This window comes from Ananas comosus, linkage group 12 (genome assembly GCF_001540865.1).
Source record: "Ananas comosus cultivar F153 linkage group 12, ASM154086v1, whole genome shotgun sequence".
Classification (NCBI taxonomy): Eukaryota; Viridiplantae; Streptophyta; class Magnoliopsida; order Poales; family Bromeliaceae; genus Ananas; species Ananas comosus.
In genome coordinates, this window is record NC_033632.1 from 230,617 (window position 1) to 255,841 (window position 25,225).

Consider the following 25,225-nt stretch of genomic DNA (forward strand, 5'->3'; position numbering starts at 1 on the left):
CACCGTCCATTTTGACATAATTTATTTACTAAGTAAACGATATCGAAAAAAACTAAAATTTTATTTTTAAGAACTTCATATACCCTAGATCATATTTAACGGTGTGGATCGTTAATTTGAACGCCCTAAGATCGAAAATAACACTATAGTACGGGAGTTCCCGTACTATAGATAGTATAGTAGCCTAATTCTATATATATATATATATATATATATATATATATATGTAAATTTTATACGGGACCCATCCCAAGGATTACAAAATCTTTTCCTGTTCTAAGTATTAAAACAAAACACCGATATATAAAACTAGTAAGAAAATAATAGTTTTTGATAAGTGAGGTGTAAGATCTATATATAGTCTATAGATGCATAGGTAGATAGTACTACTCATAGTTAGAGTTTTCAGTGAATAATATTAGAGGGCGATGATGGGTTCATTCAATTGTCCTTTATGTCACTCTTCTTTTTTTTTTTGAGTAAAGGTGTGTCTGGTGGCTGAAAATTTTTTTTGGAGAAAAATAAATTTTATGCTCTTTAATGTTTGATTTGTAGGAAAAAAAAATAATTTTCTATTACAGTTATTTGATTGAAAGAAAAAAAAATATAAATAAAAAGTTATTATATATATTTTCTCTTATTCTATATATTATGTATAATTAATATATAATTGCAATTGGCTCACCATGGTCATTAAAATTATTGATTTTGAGCCACTTCGATCACTAGGCAAATGATATCGAAAAATCACAAAATTTATTTTCTAGATACTTTAAATACTCTAGATCAAGTCTAACGGAGCCAATCGTCGATTCGAAAGTCCGAACATCAAAAACAAAGTGGAAGCACGGAGTCCTCCGTGCTTCCATAAGCATCCTAGCCATATATATATATAGTCCGATTGGGTTACTATCGATAGCACCAAAGGATTGGTGCTATCGAGTTTTCGACCGTTAGGTTTAACCCTTTGATTACTTTTATCCGTTAAATTATACTATTCAACCAATCACCCACTCAATGATGGAGGCTCACATTATTCTAACCGCATATTTCTCAATTAAATGACTAAAAAACTAATAGCATAAATAGCTTGGTGCTATTGATATATAGTATTCTAACCTAATTCTCTCTCTCTATATATATATATATATATATATATATATATATATATAAGCTAGGGCTATTATACTCATATGAGTATAGCCCCTTTGTACTAATAAGTTTTCGACCATTGGATGAAGAGATGTGTGGTTATGATGATAGTAGTCTTCGGTTAGGTTAAAAGCAGTCCGCTAGGGTTGAGTGGGTGGTTGGTTGAATAGTATAATCTAACGGGTGAAAATGATTAAAGGGTAGATCAAACGGTAAAAAATTTATGAGTACAAAAGGCTCTATACTCATAAGAGTATAGTAGCCGGACTCTATATATATATATATATATATATATATATATATATATAAAATACAAAATAAATTCGGATTCGGGTCGGGTTCGGGTTCGGGTTCGGGTCGGGTACAATCAAAATCCATATCCGAATTCATATTCGTCGGACTTTTATTTTTTATATCCATATCCAAATCCATACCCATATCCATCGGATATTTTCGTTTCATTCGGGTTAAGGTTCTGACAAAATTTCGGGTATCCATACCCATTGACATCCGTACTCGAAAATTACCATTACTTCTTCTTCTTCTCTTCTGTTCGAATGGAGAGCTTAACCCCGGCCCGGCACCGTGGCCCTACAGTTCTGTCTGGGAGTCAAACCCAGATTCCGATCAAAAGCCATGCTTTTAGTTATTAAGGTGTGAAAAGAATTCGTTTTTTCTTTGTGGGTCAAATTTATTCGCCCTCGACAGCTCATTTTAAGAACGCATAGCTAGCGAGGAATACTGTCCAGCGAATTAAACATAAAACTTTGAAAGCATTTTTCATACACCTTATCGAGTGGAGTTATGATTCCAACATGTGATCTTGCTTTCAAGAACTGTTAACTTTGCCAAACCATGCATGTTTCCTTTTTTTTTTTTTTTTTTTGTTTCCTTGTGCTTGTAAAGGTGACATGAAAGATTCCAAAAACAATTAATGGAGCTGGCTAGGTAGCAAACAAACCTTTGATGTTACTGTCGCTAGATTCTTCTTCACGCCATTAATTGGCTTCAAATAGTAGATTACACTCAAAAGTACTTAACCACAATTAATCCCCCTCCCCCTCCCTAGATCTCTTTCTTGTTCGATCTCCTTTCCCTTTCAAATGGACTAACAAGAGATGCTAATTAAGCTTCGTCATTTTGGACAAGGACATACACTAAGAGCTTCATTTAACCCTTTTGATTTACTCAGCAGCCGACTTACCTTTATCGTTACGCTTAATTAACCAGTCATTTTTCTTAAAAACATCCCTCAAATTTCAAGAAAATTAACTTTTAGTTCGTACGTACGTAGATAATCCTTCTCTGAAACATATTAACCCTCGAAGTTACCTGTATATCGTAAAGTCTTGAGCTTGTTTAATTATTTTGCCCCACATATACAATCTTTGTCATTTTGTAAGAGCTTAAGATTTTGGACGTAAAAAAAAGCATCCATGGTTATATATAATTTCGAGTTTAATTAATCCATTCAAGTAAAAAGTTATGGACTAATTAAGTTTCAAAGCATCGAACATATATGCAAAAAAAAAAAAAAAAAAAAAAAAAACCTCTTGGAAATACTTACTAAGTTCTTAAATTAATCTACTTAAGTGAAAGGTTATGGATTAAATTGTAATCCGCCAAAAGTTAATTCGGAGTTAATTACCATGTGATCGATTATACTACCTTACTAAAAATTAATAGTAATACTGCTCTTTTGGAAGTTCTTAATTAGCTAGTTGTAAAGTGACAAATTCAGCTTGCTAATCTTGACCAAAGCAATTAGTACTTGCAGAAATTTAAGCCTCCATTTGGCTTCCCAGCAATCATTTTCAACCACATGACTAATTAGTAAGTGTCATATTTTGAAACACTCTGGCTATCGACTTCGCCGCCGTCTATGTAAGTTCCATTCCAAGGAAGCGAGAAAAATATTTATTTCCGTAATAAAAAAAAATTGGTGGGCATATTCGGTTGTGCTTCTACTTCTGTTTTTGTCGTGCAGATAAATATACAGTCTTTAGTAGATATAATTTTTCAAAAAAAAAAAAAGAGATTGAAAAAGTAAGAGCTGTAATTTGATGTTTCTGTTTCTTTTGTAAGGAAAGTAGAGGGGAGGAGGAGTTGCAGGAATTTTAATATGGCGTGGATATCTCCTGATTAATTATATCACTGCTCGGTAAATAGTTCTATTGTACCCAACGCAGCAGGACTAATAACAAGCCTCTTAAGTCGATTCATGAACGTGTACATCATCGATCTATTTCCGTTAAGGGAATCTTCTTATAGCTAGGAAAATTAACAGGTGCTCCTTCAGATGAATAAAAGCAAGCGTGCCTACGTGAATTGCACGTGTGCAGCGCATTAGTTGCGTAATAAATGAAATTATGAAAGTACCAGATGAGGAAGCGCTAAAAATGACCCGCGTTTGTTTTCTTCGAAAGAGACAATTGTGAGTCGTTCCAAAGTACGTGGCATGTTTATTTTTCAAACGAATTTGGTACTTAGATCACATTCCCAGTGCGAAGATCATAACAATTTGGTCTCTCCAACAATTAAACTTAATTCTTTTTGGCCCGTCATTTAAAAAGTTTGCTAATAGGCCCCGTTTGGTTGGAGGGATAAGCGGGGATAATGAAAGTTATCCCCGCTATTCCGCCAAACGGGGTGAAATTTGGCCAGGATATTTTATCCCGGTCAAACCTTGCTATTCCCGATTATCCCGGAATAGCAAGGAATTTGCTATTCCACCATTTTGATGGAATAGCACTATTCCAATACTTAATTTCAAACTTAATTAAAATTATAAATTGAATTAAAACTAAATTATATAAATATAATATGTTATATATTATAATACAATATTTTTATTATAAAATTATTAATTGTAATATATTAATATATAAAAATTTTATTCTTATCCCCACCCTTGTTAATTATTTTTGATAAATAATATTATTTAAATATTTAAAAAAATTTTAAGATGAATTTGAATTTAAAATTTTTTATTAAATAATATTTTAAATAATATTATAAATTTATATTTATTATACNATCATACTTATTCTGCTAAATACACCCAAATATGTTAGAGATAACTTATTTTGGTCAAAAAGGATTGTTCCTTATTATTTTGAAATAACCCGTTAAAGAACTATTCTCCCTAATAGGACTATTCTTCAGCTTATCCTTCGTCTAATTGTTCTCTCTCTTCGCAACACTTTCCTCTATTCTTTACTATAGTTAAAACAAATAACCAAACATAATTTTGACTATTCTAGGCCCCCTTTGGTTCAAGGGATAACGAAAGTTATTCTCACTATTCCGCCAAACAGGATGAATTTTTACCGGAATACTTTACCGGAATATTATTATTTTTTATTTATAAAAATCCACTATCTTTCTTAATCCATCTTACCTAACCAAACGCTATTTTTTTTATTCCCAGGAATAACCCAATTTTCATCCAAACGCAAAATTGATCTAATCCCCGCTTATACCTCAATTTATACCTATCCCTGGAATAGTCACTTTTTTCTTATCCTCGAACCAAACGATACCTAAAAGTTTAAAATTCTGGCACCAAATCTAAAGCCGAGGTTAAAATTTAGGGACCAATATTGTGAAACAACCGTTGCATTCTACAAGCTTAAGTTATTAAAAAATTCAGAGACTTTTTATAAATTAACCCATTAGTGGGAGGAACTTAATTATATTAGGAGCTTGGTATGATTCGAATTCAGGGCCTCTAAAAGCTTAAGCTAGCTAGGGACCAGTATTGTGAAACAATCGTTATGCTGTTGTTGATGCCAAAATTGAAATTAACATGCCGACCTAACCCACCTATGAGCCAATAAGGACACGTGGTACACCAGGAGTCGGCAATAAGGCACCTAAAGATTTTAGGCGGGAACGGTTGAGAAGTGGGGCGTAACTTCTACGATAGGGCGTAACTTCTGTGAGTAGTGGGCGTAACTTCCACGATCATGGTTACAACCATTCCCCCCACTACTTTCAACCAGTCAATAATGTGGGTTGATATTACTATAAATAGTAATTTCGAAGCCTGCAATAGGGGTCTTTCTCCCACCTAAACGAGAAGGCCACCTTTATTTTCTCTACAATTTTATCGCTTTTCTATGAGTAGTCTACATGTAATCTTTTTCTTTTCCGCATTTACTGTTTTTCTATGAGTAGTTTTTAAATTAGATCTTTAGAGTCTGTATGCCTCACGGGCACATTCTGTTGTAAACTAAATTTTCAGAGTCTGTATGCCCTTTGGGCACACTCTATTTTATTAATATATAAAAGCATTCGGCTCTTTCAGCCGACCGATCACTATGTATTTCATATATTCGGCTCATCAGTAGACTCAAAACTCTATGCATTTTATTAATTCGGCTCATCTAGCCGAACCGATTCTACAGTAAAAATTTTCGAACTCGGCTGATCCTATCTCTCATCAGCCGAATCGTTTGATCAATCAAAGGACGCGAACTTCGATGGTCAGTACCATAAACCGTTTTCATCCCAACACGTTCCTCGAGGAGGATCTTTGGCCGGGTCAAGGGTCGGGGATTTCGGCAACCTAACAACTGTAAAAGCTTAAGCTGTTGTTTATATATTTATATATATATTTAACAAATATATATTGATCAAAATTGTGAAATCAATTAGGTACAAGTTCGCATATATTGAATTACTCGTGAGGATGAATTAGAAGCATAAAGCTCAAACTTTGGGGACAAGACAATTTCATATATATTAGGCCTTAAAAACATTTGTAACAACATATTTGTGATGTGAAAGCCTGAGTTAATTTCACTCTCGGAGAGGTGCATGAAAAAGTCAGAATATTACAACAGAAGAGAACCGTTATATAAATTATGGTGAGAAGAATGGTTTTGTTATGTTAGACTTTTCCCACCAATCGAGGTCTACATTTTCTGCCACTAATGGTTGAGATTGACAAATTTTACGTCTCTATTTTTTTTTTTTTTTTTCGAACTATACAATTAATATATACTTTATATTAAATATTGCACACATTTTTCATGAGAAAACACCAAGAAAAATGCAGCCATATAGCGACACTATAATTTATGCTCTCTATCTTTTTTTTTTTCTTCCTTTTGTTATTATCTCAAAGCTAAAAATTAAGAACACAGCTCAATTAATTCTCAAATTTAAAATATGACTATGTCTCTTACCCGATCAGATAAGACTGTTAAGTTTTCTTATTAGCACATCACACACACAGACACGAGCATAGAGAGAGAGAGAGAGAGTCCCTAAACTAAGGCTCTGTTTGGATGTCAGAATAAAAATCTTCGCACGAATCAATTATTCAGTATAAATATTCTTTTTGTACGATCGATTGAAAGATAACAATTTTATTTTTATTCTTGAAAAACACTAGGCATCCATATATAATTTAATAAAACAATATATTTCATCTGCAAAATAATTTACTAGAATTTAGTATTCACGTTAAATGGCATGAGAGATAAATGAAGATTAGCTAGAAATGAAAAATGCTCCTTAATTAAATGGTAGAATAGTTACTTCCACAGAAAAAATTAATCTAACTATGGAGAAAAATAAATTTGCAAGATTCCACTGTAGATAAAAATTCTTGAGGATATACAACCCTCAATTTCACTAATTTACAGGAATGTATGGGCTTTTTATTTTTATTTTTTAACAACTGAGGCCCCTGTACTTTTAGCTTTGAACTTCTTTTTTTTTGTGAGAGATAGGTAGTTCGCTATCCGCTTTGTTTATTTTATTTAGAAATAAACTTAGCTGGAAATATAAATCAATTAGGATTCGAACTTAGGTCTTGAGTACTAATCATCAAATCTTTTGCCACTTGCTTTAGGGACGGTCGGTAACTTTATTAATTTATTATATTTGTCTTCCTCTCATAGATCACATGTCTCTTTTCCTGCATATCCTGATTCCTCTCTATAAAAATCCTCCTACCCAACCACCTCAGTTCCATACTTAACTCTCTCTCTCTCTCTTCCTCCCTCCCACCCTTTTCTCTCTCTATATATCTACAAATATACACGTCTTTTATCTCTCCTCTTCTATATTATCCTTAATTTATACACCCATCAAAATCTAAGCAAAGGTGTAATAAATTGCGCGAGAATATACACAGGAGCTAATGGAGGACCATGAAAGGGTCGCATGCTCAAAGGGGCAAAGTGATCAGGAGGAGGAGATGGAGCTCAGGAGAGGACCATGGACAATGGAAGAGGATCTTATCCTCATCAATTACATCGCCAACCACGGCGAGGGCCGATGGAATTCGCTAGCTCGAAGTGCAGGTACTAATTAATCACCTTTTTGTTCTTATAACTAGTATGACAATATTGAAAGAACATACATATACACCACCTGCACCTGCGCTGATGCTAGGGTTCCTTGCAACATGAATGAATGAAGCCTAGCTAGTTAATTAACTAATCATCTTCATGAGAATGTTATTGGTGATCTCTTCTTAATTTTTCTCCTATTGAGCTAATTAAGTTGAATAATGGGGATCTTAATTACATTTCTATCTATCTTGTAATTAAGCTACATATATGGGCCTCGGTTAAAGAATTTTGTTTAGTTAGTGGATAAGATTAATTAATTACCAACAAAAACAAAATAGTGCATATTGAATTAAGATCTCTTTTGGTTGTCACAAGTAAAATGAACAGCTGCCTCCCTGCATATCTCTCTCTGTTTATCTCTCTCTGATCTATGTATGTTTGTACGTACGAATGCGATCGATATGTACATATCCATGCATATATATTATTTCAGTAACCTAATTCTGAATTTTCATGAGCTTTAGGCCTAAAACGAACCGGGAAGAGTTGCAGGCTACGTTGGCTCAACTACCTTCGCCCCGACGTTCGGCGCGGTAACATCACCCCAGAAGAACAGATCCTCATCCTTGAACTTCATTGCCGGTGGGGGAACCGGTAATGCCATAATTAACCTCAAAATCTAATTATATCCAATATACGCGCATAAACATAAGCATAAGTCTACATATATATATATATGTATGTATTTATGCATAAATATACGTGTATGTATATATATACATAGATGTAAATTTTCTGTGCATAGTAATTAGAAAAGCAGCATATTCAATAGCAAGTACCAATCTACATCTTAATTCGTGTCTTCATTCACCGACCACTTTGCCATTACATGAATGGGGACCATATGTATATTCCATTAGAATTGGACGGAACATTGGAATGTTGTGAAGAACAATATGGCCAAGAATTCTAAAGTAATTAACGAGTTTCTTATCCTCCAAGGACCAAAAAAGGATCCTCCACAAATCAAACCTCGCACGTTTCTCTCTCCCTCTCTCTCTTCTTTTCTTAATTTTCTTTTGAATTATACCAACAGGTGGTCGAAAATAGCGAAATACCTGCCTGGAAGGACCGACAACGAAATAAAGAATTATTGGAGAACCAGAGTGCAAAAACACGCGAAGCAGCTCCAGTGCGATGTCAACAGCAAGAAGTTCAAGGATGCCATGCGGTACGTCTGGATACCCCGTCTTATAGAACGCATTCGGGCAGCCTCGGGCAGCACTTCTTTCGTTGCACCGGGCGTCACCGACCTACCCGTCACTTGCCCGGAGATCTCCGACGCGTCCGGCTCGCCGCCTGACTCGTCCGGGACTTCGCTATCCTCGCCTCCGGTTGCGGAATTCTCGGAATCCTTCGACAACTGGCATAGCACCCTTGTGCAAGGGGGTGAGTTTAAGGAAGGTGATGGGATCCATGAGACCCAAAATGACAACGAGTGGATTGAGTCAATGATGATCAGCCAGGGAGGCTATGGCAAGCAAGAAGTATTCGAATTTGAGGAAAGTGGATGGGAAGGTGGGTTTTCTGACAATTTGTGGAGTTTGGAGGACATACTGTTCATGCACCAATAAATTCAATTGCATGCCCTTTCAAAATCTATAAAATATCATATATGCATGTCTCTCTCTCTCTAAATTTACAAATTTATCACAAATGTCCCTGCCATTAATTTTCTTAATTAAACTTGTTTGGATTAAAAGGATACTTACTATATGCTAATTAAGTTAATAAAGTGACAATTTTACACTCAACTATTTGATCTTGTAGGGCAAAATATTTATACATGCTGTTTTTTTCATTTAATTTTACAACTTATGGCACGAATTTTTAATCCCTTATCAAATGCGTGATCTATGTATCACTTTTATTTGATTTTTTTTTTCCTTACAAAAATAATGTTAAAGTTATAAAAATTGCTTTCCTATTGATAAGCTTACTAAGTTTTTAGCTTATTGGGGGTAAAAAATAAAATTTTAAAACTGATCTATTAAATTTTAAATTTGCATGAATTTTTACTAGCAGGGACGTTTAAGAATATTTTTGTANCTTCCATTCTCATCTTCAATAAACTGAATCTCATTACTACGCTTCCTCCCGTTGGCCACTGCATGGAAAAACTTTGTGTTGCTGTCTCCTTCCTTTAGCCAGTGCTGTTTAGCTCTCGTTTTCCACAGGATTTCCTCCTCCTTTAGTATGAGTTGGAGCTGCGCTTTAAGGTCTGCTCTTTTATCCTGTACATTCTGAGTCAAGGTCATCTGTTCCTCTAATATCGATGCACCGAATTTCATCCTGTAAAGATCTTATCGCGTTGGATATACTATGAAATTTAGTTTTGCACCATTCCTTTATCCTGTTTCTGCAATGTCTCAGCTTCGCCGTTAACGTGAGGATGGCTGACCTTTGACCGGGTACTTCGTTCCACCAGATCGGTACATAACTTGTGAAGTCCGCCCTAGTAAGCCATACTCTCTCAAACCGAAACCTCCTGTGAGTGCGAAAATTACCAATATCGAGTATTAAAGGGGTGTGATCGGAGGTAATTCTAGGTAGCGCTAATACCCTGCAATGCGGAAAAACTTGGTCCCAATCCGTCGAGACAAGAAATCTATCCAGTTTGGCCAGGGTAGGTGATCGTTGCATGTTAGACCAGGTAAATTTTTGGTTGGAAATAGGCAGGTCGATGACTTCAAGATTTGAGATGAGGTCCGAGAACATTGACATCGCTTTCCTACTCGACCGGTTCCCGGTGCGTTCTGCCTGGCTTCTAGTAAAGTTAAAATCCCCACAAATAGCCCATTTACAGTTGGAGCAAACCGAACCGAGGGCGAGGAGCTCGGCACAGAACTCTTCTTTTCCGTCCCAAGATGGCGGCCCATATACATTTGATAAGTAAAAGCTCGTATCACTGGTAATGTGTTTCAAGTTGAGGGTGAGCGAGTGGTTGCACACCAACGCCTCCGTACAAACGAAAAACTTGGAGTTCCAACATGTGAAAAGCCCGCCCGATGCTCCCAGAGCGGGGATAAAGTGACATCTGTCGAAACTCGAGCCACAACAAGACCGAAGAAAGGAACGAGACACCGAATCCACTTTAGATTCTTGAATACAAACCACCGAACAAAAGTGTTTGGAGATAATAGATCTGACACTACGACGCTTACAAGGGTCGTTCAGACCGCGTACATTCCAAGTAATAATATTAAACATAACTAAAACAACACACACCCAAAAAGCGGCCCAAACTCATAGCTAGACCCACAGCAGATCAACCACGCGTCATAAACTTGTGGAGCTCCTCGGCTTCAACCCCCGTAAGCTTCACTCCACAAAGCGCACTTTTCTTCAAGACCTTTCTAATATTTCGTGAGCATTCCGCGTAGGTTGCCCCCGAGTTCTCCCCTTCCAGTAGGAATGCCTTCCTCTGTTTCGCCCGATCAAGCGCCGACAAGGTACCTGTAGACTTCAGCCTCACGCTAGCTCTGGTTGACCCACGACACACGACGCCGGCTACCTCACCGGTCAAGGGGACCGTATCGGGGATCAAAGTGGTAACCCCTGACACTGTCCCCACCGGCGACCAGACGACCATGGTGTCGGGCTTCAAAATAACCTCACCAGCCAGAGATCCGTGTATCTTCTCCGCAGCGGCCAAGTGGGGATCGATGCTAACAGTGCTGTAGGTGGGGATGTGCCCCGGTGCACGGTCCCAACTTGCCGACCCACGAATGTCAGCCGTCACGTTCGAGTCGAACTCCAGTCCACTCGGCGGCCGAACGAAGACAACACCATTCAAGACCGGCTCCCCCCCACAGCCTCCAGCCGTCGTTTCCGAGGGTAAAGTGGGGCAAAGGGGGCTTGGGTGAGTACCAGTAGTAAGGGGCCCGGAGATCGAGTCAAACTCCAGTCCACCTGGCGGCCGGATGGAGACGTCGCCGTGCAAGACCGGCTCCCTACCACCACCGCCTCCCGCTGTCGTGTCCAGGAGTAACGGGGGGGCGAAGGGGGCCCGGGCCATTAACCGTGGCGTTGTCGTGTCCAGGAGTAACGGGGGGCCAAGGGGGCCCGGGCCAGTAACCGTGGTGAGGGGACCCGAGAGCAGCGGAGTGGTGCGGGGGCCCGAGAGCAGCGGATTGGTGCGGGGGCCCGAGAGCAGCGGGGCTTCAACTAAAGAGATATGAAGCGCCCCCCCTGGTCCTGCAATAGTGATACCAGCAGGCCCCCACCGCAGCAGAAAACGAACTCCAGCTCCGTGTGGGCCAAGTCGACCCCACCCCGCTGCCGCTAGCGTGACCCACGGACTAGGTTCATTCCCGGGCCCGTCTCCAACCCCGAGCCCATCTGGATCCGGTGCTGTGAGGGCCGTCTGCATTCCCCTCCCCTCGATAAAATAAGAGGCCCGCGAAACAGGGCCGGGCCCGAAAGCCCCTGCTCTATGCGGCTTCAGCATGTCCCTTCCCTTAAACAAGTAAGTGGCCTGCGCAACAGGGCCGAGCCCTATGCCAAGGGATTCCGGGGTCAAGTGGGCCCGTATCATGCCAAAGTAGTCAGCCATCCCCTGCCCGGTACTCGAGGTGGATGAGGCGATCACAGGAATCAAGCTTGCCCACCTTTTCCAGATACAGTAATAAATGCCCAGATTCGTCTTTGCAGGACCCTTAAGCTCCGAACACGGAGCGTTGACAAAAATTGTTCCTGTTGCCTCCGAAAACCCCCCGCCTGCCGCCCCGTCAGGTATCCCATTTAATGCCACGTCAACCTCAGGCAATTTCGAAATCCAGACCGTTGGGCCACTCACTCCGACAATCGCCGGGCCCTTCGTGGTCGTTTCCTCCTGACCCTGCCGTAGGGAGTCGGCCGGAGTTGAAGCAGAGTTCCAAACTAGCGAAGCGTCCGGAGCGAGGACATCTCTCCTTCTATCCCGAATTTCTGACGAATTCCAAGAGGCGTCCGAACTTGAAGAACCGGCGGCCGACGAGCGTCGCCCTCTTATAGATCCGGCCGAGCGACGATGATATTCTGGGCCTCTCTGTGAAGGGTCGTGATGATCGGTCCGTTCGTTAGGAGGGTTGCGAGGATCGATGACATCGCAACGGCCCCATCTCTCGAGCTGGATGAGCACCGAGAGCGAGTGATCGCCTACCGTGATTTCCAGGTTTTCTGGGATGTCGGAGAGAAAGTTGACAGAGATGAGACATCGGTATCCAGTGAGATCCACCATGCGTGACGAGAAGTCGTCCGCCCGTATGAAGCGACCGAATCCGCCGACCAACGCCGCCACCGTACGAGAGGACCAACACTCGTATGGTAAACATACAAGCCGGATCCAAACGTTGTACGTGAGCGAAGCCCTTCGAAGCCCGTGATAGGGATTCCAGGGGAAGCAGTGTAATCTCAGGTTGTCCAACGAAAGTATCTCTCTTCGGATCAGTAGGTCGGCCGGCACCCACTCCGGGAGGAAGATCAGAAAGTCACGTTGACTGAACTTGGCTACGTGGAAATCAGTCGGGAAGCCGCCAAAACGACTCGCCATCTTGTTCGCAATTGTCTCCTGAGGGAAATGACCCAAGTTCTTGGGGGGAAGCACGTCAACCAGAATCGCGTTGCGGCAGCGATTCTGCCTGGTGTAGAAATCTTCTGTCTGTGGTACAAACGCGCTGAGGTAGGACGGTCGGGCCCTCATCTCCCTGTAAACCGCCATTGGTAGCCGGTCCATGCAGGCTCGTGCGACGTGGCCCGTCTTGAAGCACCGCACACACCGGAGCGGCGCTCGACAGCTAGCTGCCCGATGGTTAGAGCCCAGGCACCTAAAACACTTCCCTTTGAAGAAAGATTTGGGCGGTGTTTTGAAGACGGGGTTGAAGTTGGTGCTCTGACCACTGCAAGGGGCTCGTAGCGGTTTATGTGTGGGAGATAGAAGAGCATCCTTATACGTCTTGTATGAACCTGAAGTGAAGGAGGGTAACTTCTTTCCGAATCCCGTGTCAGATCTCCCTCTGTTGTAAATCGTCGACGTGTCAGTAGATCGTGGAATGGGTGTGGGGTCGCCAGGAGAACCAAGCGCTTTGTGAGTTAATGCAAGCCCCACTTCGTCAGCCCACACCACCTTCTTGCTAGATGCAGAGCCTCCTTCAAACCTTTGAAGGCCAGGGTAGTTGCCCTCTTTAACGCTAGATTTCTTAATTATCACCGTTGATCTCTCAGTCCATCCTTGAGAATGACCACTGGCCTCTATAGCTGCAGGGGTAGCCGGCGACGACGAAGCGGCGAGTCTCTCGCGAGAACCCGTCACCTTACACCAATGTGTAGAACAGGTAAGACCTCCTATCTTCTCGAACTCTGTCTTCTTATCCAAGCTCCGATCTGTTACTCGAGCTTTGCCTTTTTCCTCTTCCTTACTAGCAATCCGATCTAAAACACGAGCTTTGCCTTTTATCTCTTTCTCACCCGTCTTCTCCTTTTTCCGTTCACCACCATCTTCCTCACCAGCTCTCACTTTTTCATTAGCAGCCAAGAACTTGGTGGAGACTTTGCGGAGCTTGCCGAGGACTTTCGTGTGGGGCTCCGCCACCATCTTCCCTTTTCCTCTATTTACTTCTTAGACAAGTAAAATATATATGGATGTTATCAATGTGATTAGATGGTTTTATGTAAGAAGGAAATATTTCTTCATTCTCCCGTGTAATACTAATAATAATAATAACCATAATACTTAATTAGGTGATAATGGGCGAGATAACTTGATTAATCAAGTAGTGTATATAAATGAAAACACCTCTTAGGCCCTTTTTTTTTTTATTGTTTTAACCACACAAATAATTTATACTAATTATATCATCTCTAACAATATAATGACTTAAAAAAAAAAAAAACAACTTTTTGGTATTACTGGTATTATTATCTTACTATAATAAAATAAACAAACATTTCTCCACAATGTCCAAATAAAAGAAAAAAAAAAGAAGATATGTACATATTAAAAAAAAAAAAATCATATTAGATAGATCAAACAGAACGAAAAAGATATGCACATATTAAAGAAGTATATTAATATTAAACCCAAATAAGTCCAAATAATAAGGATGGTCAAAGAAAATATTGAAAATGTCACAAGAAGCATATGGATGGAAAATCCCCTTTGTGGGTACAAATTTTTCCCAACCTAACTCTCACATATATATGGTGGAGATCATTTCGTGTGCACTCTTTCTCTCTCCGTAGTCTCCTTACACTGTTCGAGAACGAAGGAGTAGTACTTCTGGGAGGGAGAGCTCCCCACCGCTCCATCTCCTTCCTCCTCCCTTCTACGACGATCTCATCGGTTTATCTCTTCGATCGGCGCGTCTGTAAGCGATTTCTGTGGTTTTTCCCCCTTTTTTTTTCATCTCGGAATCTCTAATTCGTCCCCCTTTTGATCCTGTGGCCACTTTTTCCTGCTAAAGTCGCCGTTTTGGCATCTGGGTTGGGCTTGCTTCCCGATTCTGTGATTTGGGTCTGCGTCAGAACTTCACAAAATTGATGGGTTTTGCGGTTTGGGAATTGGGCGTTTCGTGGGATTTGGATGATTCTTGAGTGGGAGTTAAGATTGATGTGCTTGATGTATAGAAACCGACAAGGCTATGCTTGAATTGAGGTTTGTAGCCACACATTTGTGTTGGTGAAGTGACCAGTCACTTGTAGAAATGGAGCATTGACATGTAATCAGAACAGTAGATTACGATAGTTGAAGATGATATTATGAACCGCATATCCAAACAATCTCGATTTTCATCTTCTCAGTTGCAGACAATGCGTAGATGTTTTTCTACATAACTCTTCTTGTAATAAGTTATTTTGTAATCAACTTTTTGGCGCACCTCTGATGTTTCGGCACATATCTTAATCTTCTATATTACCATGTGCTTACTGCATTAATATGCATTTCTAGCTCAGGCATGCTTGTACTTGTTGCTTGCATCTACAGGTGCTAGCTCCATTCATGAAATATGGCTGGCAATACGTCGGCCCTTATACGGTGTCGCAAATTGATTAGAGTACCTCCTTAGCGGTACAACTCTGCAGGGATAAATGGCTCGGAAAGGAGGCCAACACAAGAATGGACTGCATCGCAATGTACCTAGCCAAAAAGGCAAAGCTTCAGAACCATTATCAAAACAGAAGCCAAAGACGCATGAAAGAAAGATCGTTGATACAGAACCTCTAGTTTCTGATCATGGAGCGGGAGGTTTTGTGGAAAACGACATAGTTTCAGATGTTTCCACATCAAGAGGGGATGACGAGATAGACTTTTCTTTCGATCACAATCAAAATGAAGAAGAAAACTTGATGGACCAAAATGGGTCTTCATATGCAGTGGCTTCTCAAAGGTTAAGAGCTTTTCTGCTTTATCTCATGAAAAATGTAAATGGATGGATAGAACGGCAGAGACCATATTTCTCAGCTTTTACAACCATTTTATGTAAGGGCTGTACGTATGTCCGCAAGAAATTCGAGCATGTTCACCCTGTTATTTGGACGTGGATGTTGTACTTTGGAAAATTGGTGCTGCTTATATCTATGGTTTGGCTCGACTGCAGTATAAGAGGTCTCGATTCTTTACTGCGAATGGGAACAACATCCTTCTTTACAGTGCTTTGGTGCAGCTTCCTCTCAGTTTCTGCGATGATTGGATTTGTTAAAATGCTTGTAGTCATGGTTAGTTAAACTGCGCAAAGTTGTTAAATCTCTGATTCAAATATATACCTCTGTTATTACCTTGTCAATCGAAAGTTTTAGTTCTTACTAAAGTTATCTTTGGTTCAGGTAATTGCTGCCTTGGTGGCTGCATTCATTGGTCTAGGGCTTGCAATCATGTTAACTTCTATTATTGCAATAACAGTCTTGTGGATATATGGAAGCTTCTGGACAACAGCCCTTGTCATCCTTCTAGGAGGTTCATATTTTACATATTTTTTTTAAAAAAAGTGTTATTTTCTATAAATTATACATCCATGAAACATCCTTCACCTTTTAACTTTTATGTATTTCTTTCAAGCATTAACAGAATTTAGCCTGTCCTCTAAAATGCAGGTGCTTCCTTTGCATTGAGTCATGAACGAATTGCTCTTCTCGTGACCACTCTCTATTCCATGTATTGTGCAAGAGGCTACTTGGGATGGCTTGGCTTAATTATGGGCCTCAACTTGTCTTTCATTTCGAGTGATGTTCTAGTACACTTCCTAAAGAACTACATAAATGAGCAAAAACCTAGTGAGCAGGGAGAGCCACATAATGAAAATCAAGGTGGAGAAGGTCATTTCTATGCAGAACCCTTTCATTCTTCGCAAGAAGCCGATCGCAGTGCTGGTGTTCCTTCAACTAGTGGAAGCGAGAAAGAGTTGACATCTGAAGAGGAAGTTGTTCGATTGTTGAACTGTACGGATCACTATTCGGCTTTAGGATTGCCTCGTTATGAGAATATAGATGTTTCTTTACTCAAAAAGGAATACAAAAGAAAGGTAATAGCTAAAATAATCTCTAGTTGTTGATTTCTAAAGCCTTATATTTTACTATATAATTAGCATAAGCGCTTGAGATATTTACATATGTACTCCTGCAAAATTATCTACTTCGGATGACTACCCAACTCCATATAATATATAACAACCTGCATTATCCAGGGGTGTATACGAAGATTCAGATTTACAGTGTTATATATAGAACTAAATAATATGCTGGGATATATGTAAAAGATAAGCACTTTTTAATTTGTAATTATAGTTGCAATTTACTTTTCTAGGCAATGCTTGTGCATCCTGATAAGAATATGGGCAATGAGAAAGCTGCTGAAGCATTCAAGAAGCTTCAAAATGCATATGAGGTAAGTTTTGACGATTCCTTTGTCTTGTATGCACTCTGAATCAAATCAGCACTTCAGATTTGTATATTTTTCTATGTTATCTCTTATTGCAGTTTAAATCTTTATTTCAGGTTCTTCTAGATTCTCTGAAACGGAAAATGTATGATGATGAACTGCGGAGAGAAGAGCTAATAAACTATTTCCGGAGGTTTCAGAATGCTTCTCAGAAGGTCTTTCTCTAATTTCTTTGATTGGTTTTTGACTAATTTATAAAGTCAAGTTTTTAGCCTCAACAGAGTTTAGTTGAATTCATATTTAAAGTGCCATATGTTATGTGCAAAACATGAGAATAACACATGTAAATCGCATATCTTTCTTAGGAAATTCCAGCCCCTAAAGTCTTGTTGAAGAATGCCTACACTAGAACACTATAAAACATTATAGTTGAATCCATCTATAGTTGAATCCATCTATCTGATATGAATGTTTTGGCTTTAGTTCTCGATCGACATTCATGAAATCTTTACTAAATTAGGCCTGCATATAGTACAGATATATTGATAATATTATATATGTCGTCCGTCATTATAATGTGCACCATATATATACATATACATACATACATACACACACACACACACACACACACACACACACACACACACACACACACACATATATATATATATATATATATATATGTATATTAATCATCAAGCCTCTTATGAGTTTATCATGTGTTATATTCCAGGTCGTTGAATTATATGCTGGCACACATAACCTTACATAAAAGAAGGGAGAGAGAGAGAGAGAGAGAGACGAGAACATTATGGTCTTTCTTTAATACCTATGCTTCACGTTAATAATCTTAAATGGAAAGGTTTGAAAATGCTTTTATTAGATATGGCAAGCTAGTGTCACAAACTTGAGTTTAGCCTTTTTTGCTACATAGTTTAGGACTCATATTGTTAAGTTGTAAGTTGCTTACTCTAGTTAGTAAGTTGGATTTCAATTCAGTATGATCACCAAGTGAGACCATCTTCTTATTCTGTACATAATTTTTGCAGTCCTTGGTCCTAATTTGTGTTTCCTTGATAATGTTTTTAATTAGTAATTTTTTGTTCTTTCAGAAGGGAAGACATGGTAATTTTAGATCTGGGTTTGGTCATTCTGAAGTTGATGGTGAAGGCCCACGTGGTGGTGGAGAATCAAGAAGAATAGCTTGCAAGAAATGCGGCAATTTTCATCTCTGGATCTGGACAGAGAGGACTAAGTCTCAAGCCCGGTGGTGTCAGGTTTACTTTTACTCTTCTTCTTCGTAATGCATTGTTTCTGCATTCTTGTCCTTGCAAATATGTGAATTGTGCAAGTAATCCTGTAAAGTTGGTATTTGCATGCGCACAACATAACTACGCCGATGAGGTTTGTATATTTTCTTGATACCCCCCTTGCACAGGCATGAATGCAATTAATTATACTTTTCAGCGGCTCTGGTGCAAATACCAAGTGTTATTTTACAAATAACTGCATATTTGCAGACATATATATGAAAACAAAAACATTAGCAGAAAACAGTTGCATCAGTCATGACTTTTCATGAAGTATATGTAAGATATGGATCCCAAAGATCTAAAAGGTAAATAACACCTAGAGGGGGATGAATAGGTGTAAACGGCAAAATCAAAACTCCCAATGCAAATTTAAAGTAAAAGCGGAAATCAAAAACAACACACTGAGATTTAATGTGGGAAAACTCTAATTTGGAGAAAAACCCACGGGACCGATCACGCGAAAAATCCACTATAGAAACAATTGAGTACAAGTGATTTACCAAAAATACATGACTCAATTTACCGAATCCTCGTTGTAGATTATCTTCGCCGGTCCTCGATCGATCGAACTCTTTCAACCGATCACGCTACAACCCCTCGCGGTAAACACGCCTCGAATCCACGAAGCGCCCACCGAATCCACGGCCTTCACGTGAAGTCCACGCGCCAATGCTCCATCCGGAGCTCGAAGAATTTTAATACTTTGTGGTGATTTAAAAACTTAGAAAGCACATATGATATAAGGAGAAACCCTAATTAGTTCATCACCAATCTAATTCTCAAAGATCCATTGAAATTGAAATAGAAGAATTGAATCGATGATCAAAACCAAAAAACTTGATTTTCAAAACATTGATCGAAAACTCTAAAACAAGCTCTTAGGGTTTCAAAAAGGTTTTCTCTCTAAGCTCACATCATATGGGGCTCCTCATATCATATTTATAGGTTTAGAAGACTTCTAGAAAGACTAGGATTTTAAAAACACAATTTTAAAAACTGACGACGGTCTCAGGGTCCGGACTTCCCGAGGGTCCGGACCTTGAAGGTCCGGATCGTGAAGCTAGGGTCCGAACCCTCTCTGCGTATCAGAAAGTATATGATACGGGGTCCGGATCCTAACCCGTGAGTCCGGACCCTTGCTATGTAACAAGATTATCCTAATACGGGGTCTGGATCCTAACCAGAGGGTTCGAACCCTCGCTGCGTGACAAGATTAGCCTGGTACGGGGTCCGGATCCTAACTCGAGGGTCCGGACCCTCGCTGCATACACGCAGAGAGGACCTACGAGGTCCGGATCCTCCTTAGGGTCTGGATCTCGAACCTTGAAAAACTCAGAATTTTTCAGTTTTTATATTTAAAAACAATCCTAAGTCTTCTAAACACTTTTACTCAAGTATATTTTCACCACAAACTAGTAGCCTACATACCTGAGTAAACGAGCATCACGAATGAGTCTTTGCCTCACAAGTCTTATAATCTTGGCTTCAATTCTTCATCTTCAACTTTTCAAGACTCCATTCGACTTCACAAAATCCACCAACTTAGAAAAATCCTTAACCGTGTGAACTTCTTCTGCATTGCAGGATTGCAAGGATTTTCATCAGGCTAAAGATGGCGATGGATGGGTTGAACAGTCTTTCCAACCCCTTTTGTTTGGGTTGCTTCAAAAGGTACTTGTATTTTTTTCTTCTTCCGCAGTTCCTGTTTTTTATCCTAATAGAAAAGGGTTGCCTGTTTTTATTTTTGAGCACCTCTTATGCCATGTGGTATATTTATGTCCTTAACATGTTGATTTTTTATTTGCAACACCTCTTTTTGGCAAATTCCTTTTATACACTGATAAAATCTTTTTACTTACATACTGAACATTCTTAACATTATATATTCACCTTGCAAAAACTTTGCTTGTCATATCTATCCTTCGTACTTGCTAAACTTTCCCATTCTAAAAAACATTCTGCAATTAATTTAAAATGCAATTATTTTAATCCCAAGGATAAAGTAGTTCTGGGGCTTGGTAAAACAGAATCCATGTGTCATCTTGGGATAATCTGTTAGGCCTCTGATAACTTGTCCCAGTGCAAAAGCAAATGTCTCGGAAACAACTGGATATAAGCTCACTTATTCCAGGTTTATCCCCGAATCAAACAGGATTTAAGAAACTGCATTTTTGAGGGTTATTTGAATTTTACAGTGTCATATATAAAAATTTGATTTTGCGGGGATATATGTAAACGCCCTAATTCTATTTTATTTTTTTATTTAATGACTATGATGTTTACCGTGTTTATTGGATGCTATGTGTGTAGATGGATCAACCGTGTGCATATGTTTGCGCGGGGAGCAGGATTTATGATGTTACTGAATGGTTCATCTGTCAGGTACATAATATTCAGCCCAGCTAGATATATCAAATGTTTTCACCATATCTTGCTATTTTAGAACATTTCTTCTCGCAATCGCACTTGTATATATAGTGTAATCCATGCTGTAGTTTGTTTTATTTCTTGTTCTCTGGCGTCATTTTGCAAAAACTCCAATTTCTCTATGCATGCATCTTTAATAATCTCTGTTATTTCAGGGAATGAGATGTCCAGCAAACACTCACAAGCCGAGCTTTCATGTCAACACCAACCTCACGAAATTAAGTAATTCGAAGGGGAGCAGAATGCAAAATGCCAATCTCGATGAAACAATGACCGAGGAGGAATTCTTCGAGTGGTTGCAGAACGCGGTGCAGTCGGGAGCATTTGAATCCTTTAGCACGGAAAGCGAGAGCCCTTCAGCTCAAAGCGGAAGCTGTTCGAAGAGCGGCCTCAAGAAGAAGAGGAAAGGGAAGAAGCAATGGTGAACTGGAATGGAGATTGTTGCTGCGCACATTAAAGAGCTTTATGAGAAAAAAGTGGGGGAATAACAGGAAAACTGTAGAGCTCCAAAATGTTTGGGCTTGATCGTGCTATCATAATTTTGATCCAAGTGATGTAGTTTTTCAGTTGAGAAGGAGAGATATAATCGCTTTCAAATTTAAGCCATGATTCTAATTTTCTCTCTTTTCTATGATTTCATGAAACAAGACATTGTCGATCCAATCATCAATTCCGAAGTTCATGTACAAGGTAGTGAGAAATAACAATTTTTTACTGTTAAAAGTATGTGGAAATATCTCTGTATTTTCTTTCCTTATGTTAGGGTGAGCTTCACAATCTGAGGGAAGGGCTGTCACATTCTCTCCATGCAAATAATGTCACTCGTCTTTTAGTAGAATGATGATGAAATGCATTGCCTCCCTCGACAATTTTGTTGGCTCTTTTTTTCTTTTCTTTTTGCTTTTGGTTTTGTTTTTGTTTTGGTTTGGTTTTGTTGTTCTTGTTGTTGTTGTTGTTGTTGTTGTTATAAAGGAAAGGTAAGAGATGTTTCTGCGTCTGTAATAGCTTCGTTATATCGGTTGATGCTTGTGGAATTTGTGTGGGTTTGTTGCTCCTTGATTGAAGAGGTGAAAAAGCTCTGGACCAGCGAAGTGGTTTTTTCACGAAAAAAGAAAAAAAAGTTAAAGAAAAATCTGCAACTGTTTGCAGTATCTAATTATACCTCTGAGCATATGTAATCTGCACCTACAGTTTTTGCGTAATTTGGATGTGTTCTTGATATGTACTGCCTTTTTTTATATATATGAAGTCTTAAAATTTTAGTATTTTGGAGCTTTCTGTTATGTTCTTCGATTGTTCAGTGGAGAGTATACTCGAGCAAAATTAATCAGATCGCCTTAAATGGAAACGAAATTCAAACTCTCATCTTCGCGTTTGCCTCCGTATATCTATGGAACTAGAAAAGTGGTTGGTGAATGATTTATCGTGTTCACAAATAAAATAATAAATAATTTGTTCTGTCACGGTGATCATCACTACTTTGGGCAGGGGGCAATCCTGTAAATAAATCTTTTAACAGGGCCTCCTGGTAACCCAAAAAAAAAAAAAAAAAAAAAAAAAAAAACCCACCTTATCTCCTGCATTAATACATCTCCGACCTTCGCGTTGTAACCCCTTCCCCCCGAGCACTCCATTTCCACAACCATGGAGGCCACTCTCATGGCCTCATCCTCGTCGTCCTCCTCCGCTTCTTCTTCGATTTCGCCCACTATTCCACGCGCCCCCTCTCTACGATCCTCTCATGGAGAGAGGTTAATCTCTCAAAGAGTGTTATTCTCTACTGTGTTCCCTTTTCAGAAGAAGCTCTTCGCCCAAGGTAGGAGCGAGAGGGGGAACCTATTCATTGCTGCCGCGAAGAAGAGAAAGGAAAAGAAGCCATTTGATTCCCACAGCTTTGTTCCCAAGCCGGATGAGGCCACCGGGCCCTTCCCAGAAGCCGTTTTGCTTAAAAAGGTGGGATTTTGGAGTAGACCCATTGCGATTTTCCCTTTTCTTTTGGGAATCTTTGGCTTATTTTTGGTGTGCAAATGCATATATTTGGTGATTGAGCTTTGGAGGTTAATGCTTGCCTTTTATTTTGTTCCCCGTTTACATGCCTTCTTTTAAGAACTATTAGCGTTTGTAGTAAAATTTGGGGCTCATTTGGTTGTTGCTTGTTGGTTATCTTGCAGAAAACAATCAGAGAAGATGGCCGAGTTTTACCCGAATTTGCCGATGCCGAAGAAGGTCGTAGATTTTTTTTGTCATTTAGATTTTTCATTTATTTTTTTCAGTTTCTCATGAGAGTGCAATTTCCCCACTTTTTAACACTGATTAGTGAAAAATATCTTTGTGGTATGCAGAGGAGCTGTTTGAATTCCTCAGCCTCCAGCTAGAGAGCGATTTAAATGTCGAAAGAAGTGAGTTCTCTAATGCCTTCTATTTAGTAGTTTTATAATGTGATCACAATCCTTGTTAGAAGATACAGCATGAATGAAGCATACTCGCCGTGGGTTCTTTCCTTCTGATAGAAGGCTAATGTGCTTATCCTGCTCTTTGTTCTCTTCTTTGTATTCATTGTTTTTCTCTCTGAAGGTCGAATTTAGGAAAGCCTCTAAACAGTTAGGGAAGCATGAAATTGAACTAATGTCAGAAAATTCAACTAGTCATGTCGCGGAGATATTTGCCGACATGCGAACCAAATAGAAAGAAAGCTTGTTACTAATTGAAACCAACTTCGAAAATGTCCCTCACAATGTGTTGTCTTGTTTTGTGAAGTAGCGAGTGGCAGCTCCTATTGTAGCGATGAGTAGGTGTGGTTCTTTTTATTCTGTGTATTTATCAACCACTGTTTATTTCAAAGTCAATGGTTCCGACGGAGCTTGTGTTTTTCGAGCAGTTTACAAGAGGTCAGATTTGCCATTGTGCATATAAAAGACATTCTAGTTTCTATTAAATGTAGAATTACAAATAAATTGGTGGACGACGAAGGTAGAAAAGTGATTGATAATGAGACTTTAGATGCTTCTTTCTATAATTTTGATCTCATCCGTGGGCTCACTGCTTGTGTTCATTGCCAGTGCGCCATTACGAAGTGGTCTATTTAATCCACCAAGACCGTGTAGATGAGGTGGACAGTGTTGTAGCGAAAGTACAAGGTACATTTCTGTCAGAAGTTCATTTCCTTATTTATCACTGTGTAAATTCAATTGTATGATTAGTGTAACTTCAAGTTATCGAGTGATTGTTGCTACAAACAATTTGGTAGTCTTTGTCCCATTTGGCTGGGAAAAAGCCAAAAAAAAAAAAAGGAACGAAGAAAGGATCACCAGCATATCATGGAAGTGGTAGTGAATAGTTTATAGACTTGCATGAGATTTGCTCGACTCTTTCATGGAATTTGTTGGTCAAATTTGTGCTTTTACTTGCCAATTCTGTTTCAGTGAGGTGTTCGTGCGTCATGCATTTGATTACTGTTTGAAACCACACTTTCGGACTAGTGAAATGCTTAATACATAGTCCATGGCTTATCTCTGTATGTATCTTCCTCTCTACCTCTTATGGCAGAGTTTGTTCGAGAGAAGAAGGGCAGGATTTGGAGGCTAAATGACTGGGGGCTTCGAAGACTCGCATACAAAATCAAGAAAACGACCCATGCGAACTACATTTTAATGAACTTTGAAATTGACGCGAAGCATATCAACGATTTCAAGAGCGTGCTGGACAAGGACGAGCGGATCATTAGACATCTTGTTATGAAGAGAGACGAAGCCATCACAGAGGATTGCCCTCCGCCACAGGAGTTCCACTCATTGCGAGCGCAAGAAGGGACAGCAGATGGTGATGACGATGGTGGTGATGAGTTAGATTTGGATGGTTATGATGATGGTGATGGGGAGAATATTGTTGTAATTGATGATGATTATGATGATGAAGATGATCAGGGCACTAGAAGCGGGAGAACATCAAAAGCTGAGAAGATAGCAATGTAGTTCAATTGTCGTTTTCTTTTTTTTGTTTTCTTTTTTCTCTCTTAATGTTGTGAGAACACCTCTTATTAGGCGATGCGATAAGTAATGGGTAGCTAGTCTTTGGCTGGCACATTGTCGAGGAAAGTAGTATCTTTCTAC

General features: G+C 39.4%; 3 protein-coding genes across 3 annotated transcripts; all 3 read left to right on the plus strand.

The window, feature by feature from the left end:
- Positions 7,146–9,457, plus strand: LOC109718059 (transcription factor MYB108-like). The gene is made up of 3 exons (XM_020244061.1): positions 7,146–7,469; positions 7,985–8,114; positions 8,557–9,457. The coding sequence occupies exons 1-3, from the start codon at positions 7,307–7,309 to the stop codon at positions 9,092–9,094; spliced, it is 831 nt and encodes a 276-aa protein (XP_020099650.1). The 5' UTR covers positions 7,146–7,306; the 3' UTR covers positions 9,095–9,457.
- LOC109718297 lies at positions 14,652–21,873 on the plus strand. Its single transcript, XM_020244466.1, has 10 exons — positions 14,652–14,866; positions 15,484–16,214; positions 16,323–16,452; positions 16,590–17,017; positions 17,299–17,379; positions 17,490–17,588; positions 18,489–18,653; positions 20,274–20,360; positions 21,000–21,071; positions 21,272–21,873. Exons 2-10 carry the CDS (start codon positions 15,588–15,590, stop codon positions 21,539–21,541), a joined length of 1,959 nt encoding a protein of 652 aa, XP_020100055.1. The 5' UTR covers positions 14,652–14,866; positions 15,484–15,587; the 3' UTR covers positions 21,542–21,873.
- LOC109717889 lies at positions 22,718–25,210 on the plus strand. Its single transcript, XM_020243837.1, has 5 exons — positions 22,718–23,069; positions 23,288–23,342; positions 23,459–23,515; positions 24,176–24,253; positions 24,663–25,210. The coding sequence occupies exons 1-5, from the start codon at positions 22,761–22,763 to the stop codon at positions 25,085–25,087; spliced, it is 924 nt and encodes a 307-aa protein (XP_020099426.1). The 5' UTR covers positions 22,718–22,760; the 3' UTR covers positions 25,088–25,210.

Bases quoted from the DNA above. Each gene is read 5' to 3' on its own strand.
- LOC109718059 (XM_020244061.1), top strand. From the start codon at position 7,307: ATGGAGGACCATGAAAGGGTCGCATGCTCAAAGGGGCAAAGTGATCAG. The intron at 7,470-7,984 runs GTACTAATTAAT...CATGAGCTTTAG, and splicing joins TTCGCTAGCTCGAAGTGCAG to GCCTAAAACGAACCGGGAAG. The intron at 8,115-8,556 runs GTAATGCCATAA...TTATACCAACAG, and splicing joins CATTGCCGGTGGGGGAACCG to GTGGTCGAAAATAGCGAAAT.
- LOC109717889 (XM_020243837.1), top strand. From the start codon at position 22,761: ATGGAGGCCACTCTCATGGCCTCATCCTCGTCGTCCTCCTCCGCTTCT. The intron at 23,516-24,175 runs GTGAGTTCTCTA...GTTCATTGCCAG, and splicing joins CGATTTAAATGTCGAAAGAA to TGCGCCATTACGAAGTGGTC. The intron at 24,254-24,662 runs GTACATTTCTGT...CTCTTATGGCAG, and splicing joins TGTTGTAGCGAAAGTACAAG to AGTTTGTTCGAGAGAAGAAG.
- LOC109718297 (XM_020244466.1), top strand. From the start codon at position 15,588: ATGGCTCGGAAAGGAGGCCAACACAAGAATGGACTGCATCGCAATGTA. The intron at 16,453-16,589 runs GTTCATATTTTA...TCTAAAATGCAG, and splicing joins CCTTGTCATCCTTCTAGGAG to GTGCTTCCTTTGCATTGAGT. The intron at 20,361-20,999 runs GTACTTGTATTT...CTATGTGTGTAG, and splicing joins TGTTTGGGTTGCTTCAAAAG to ATGGATCAACCGTGTGCATA.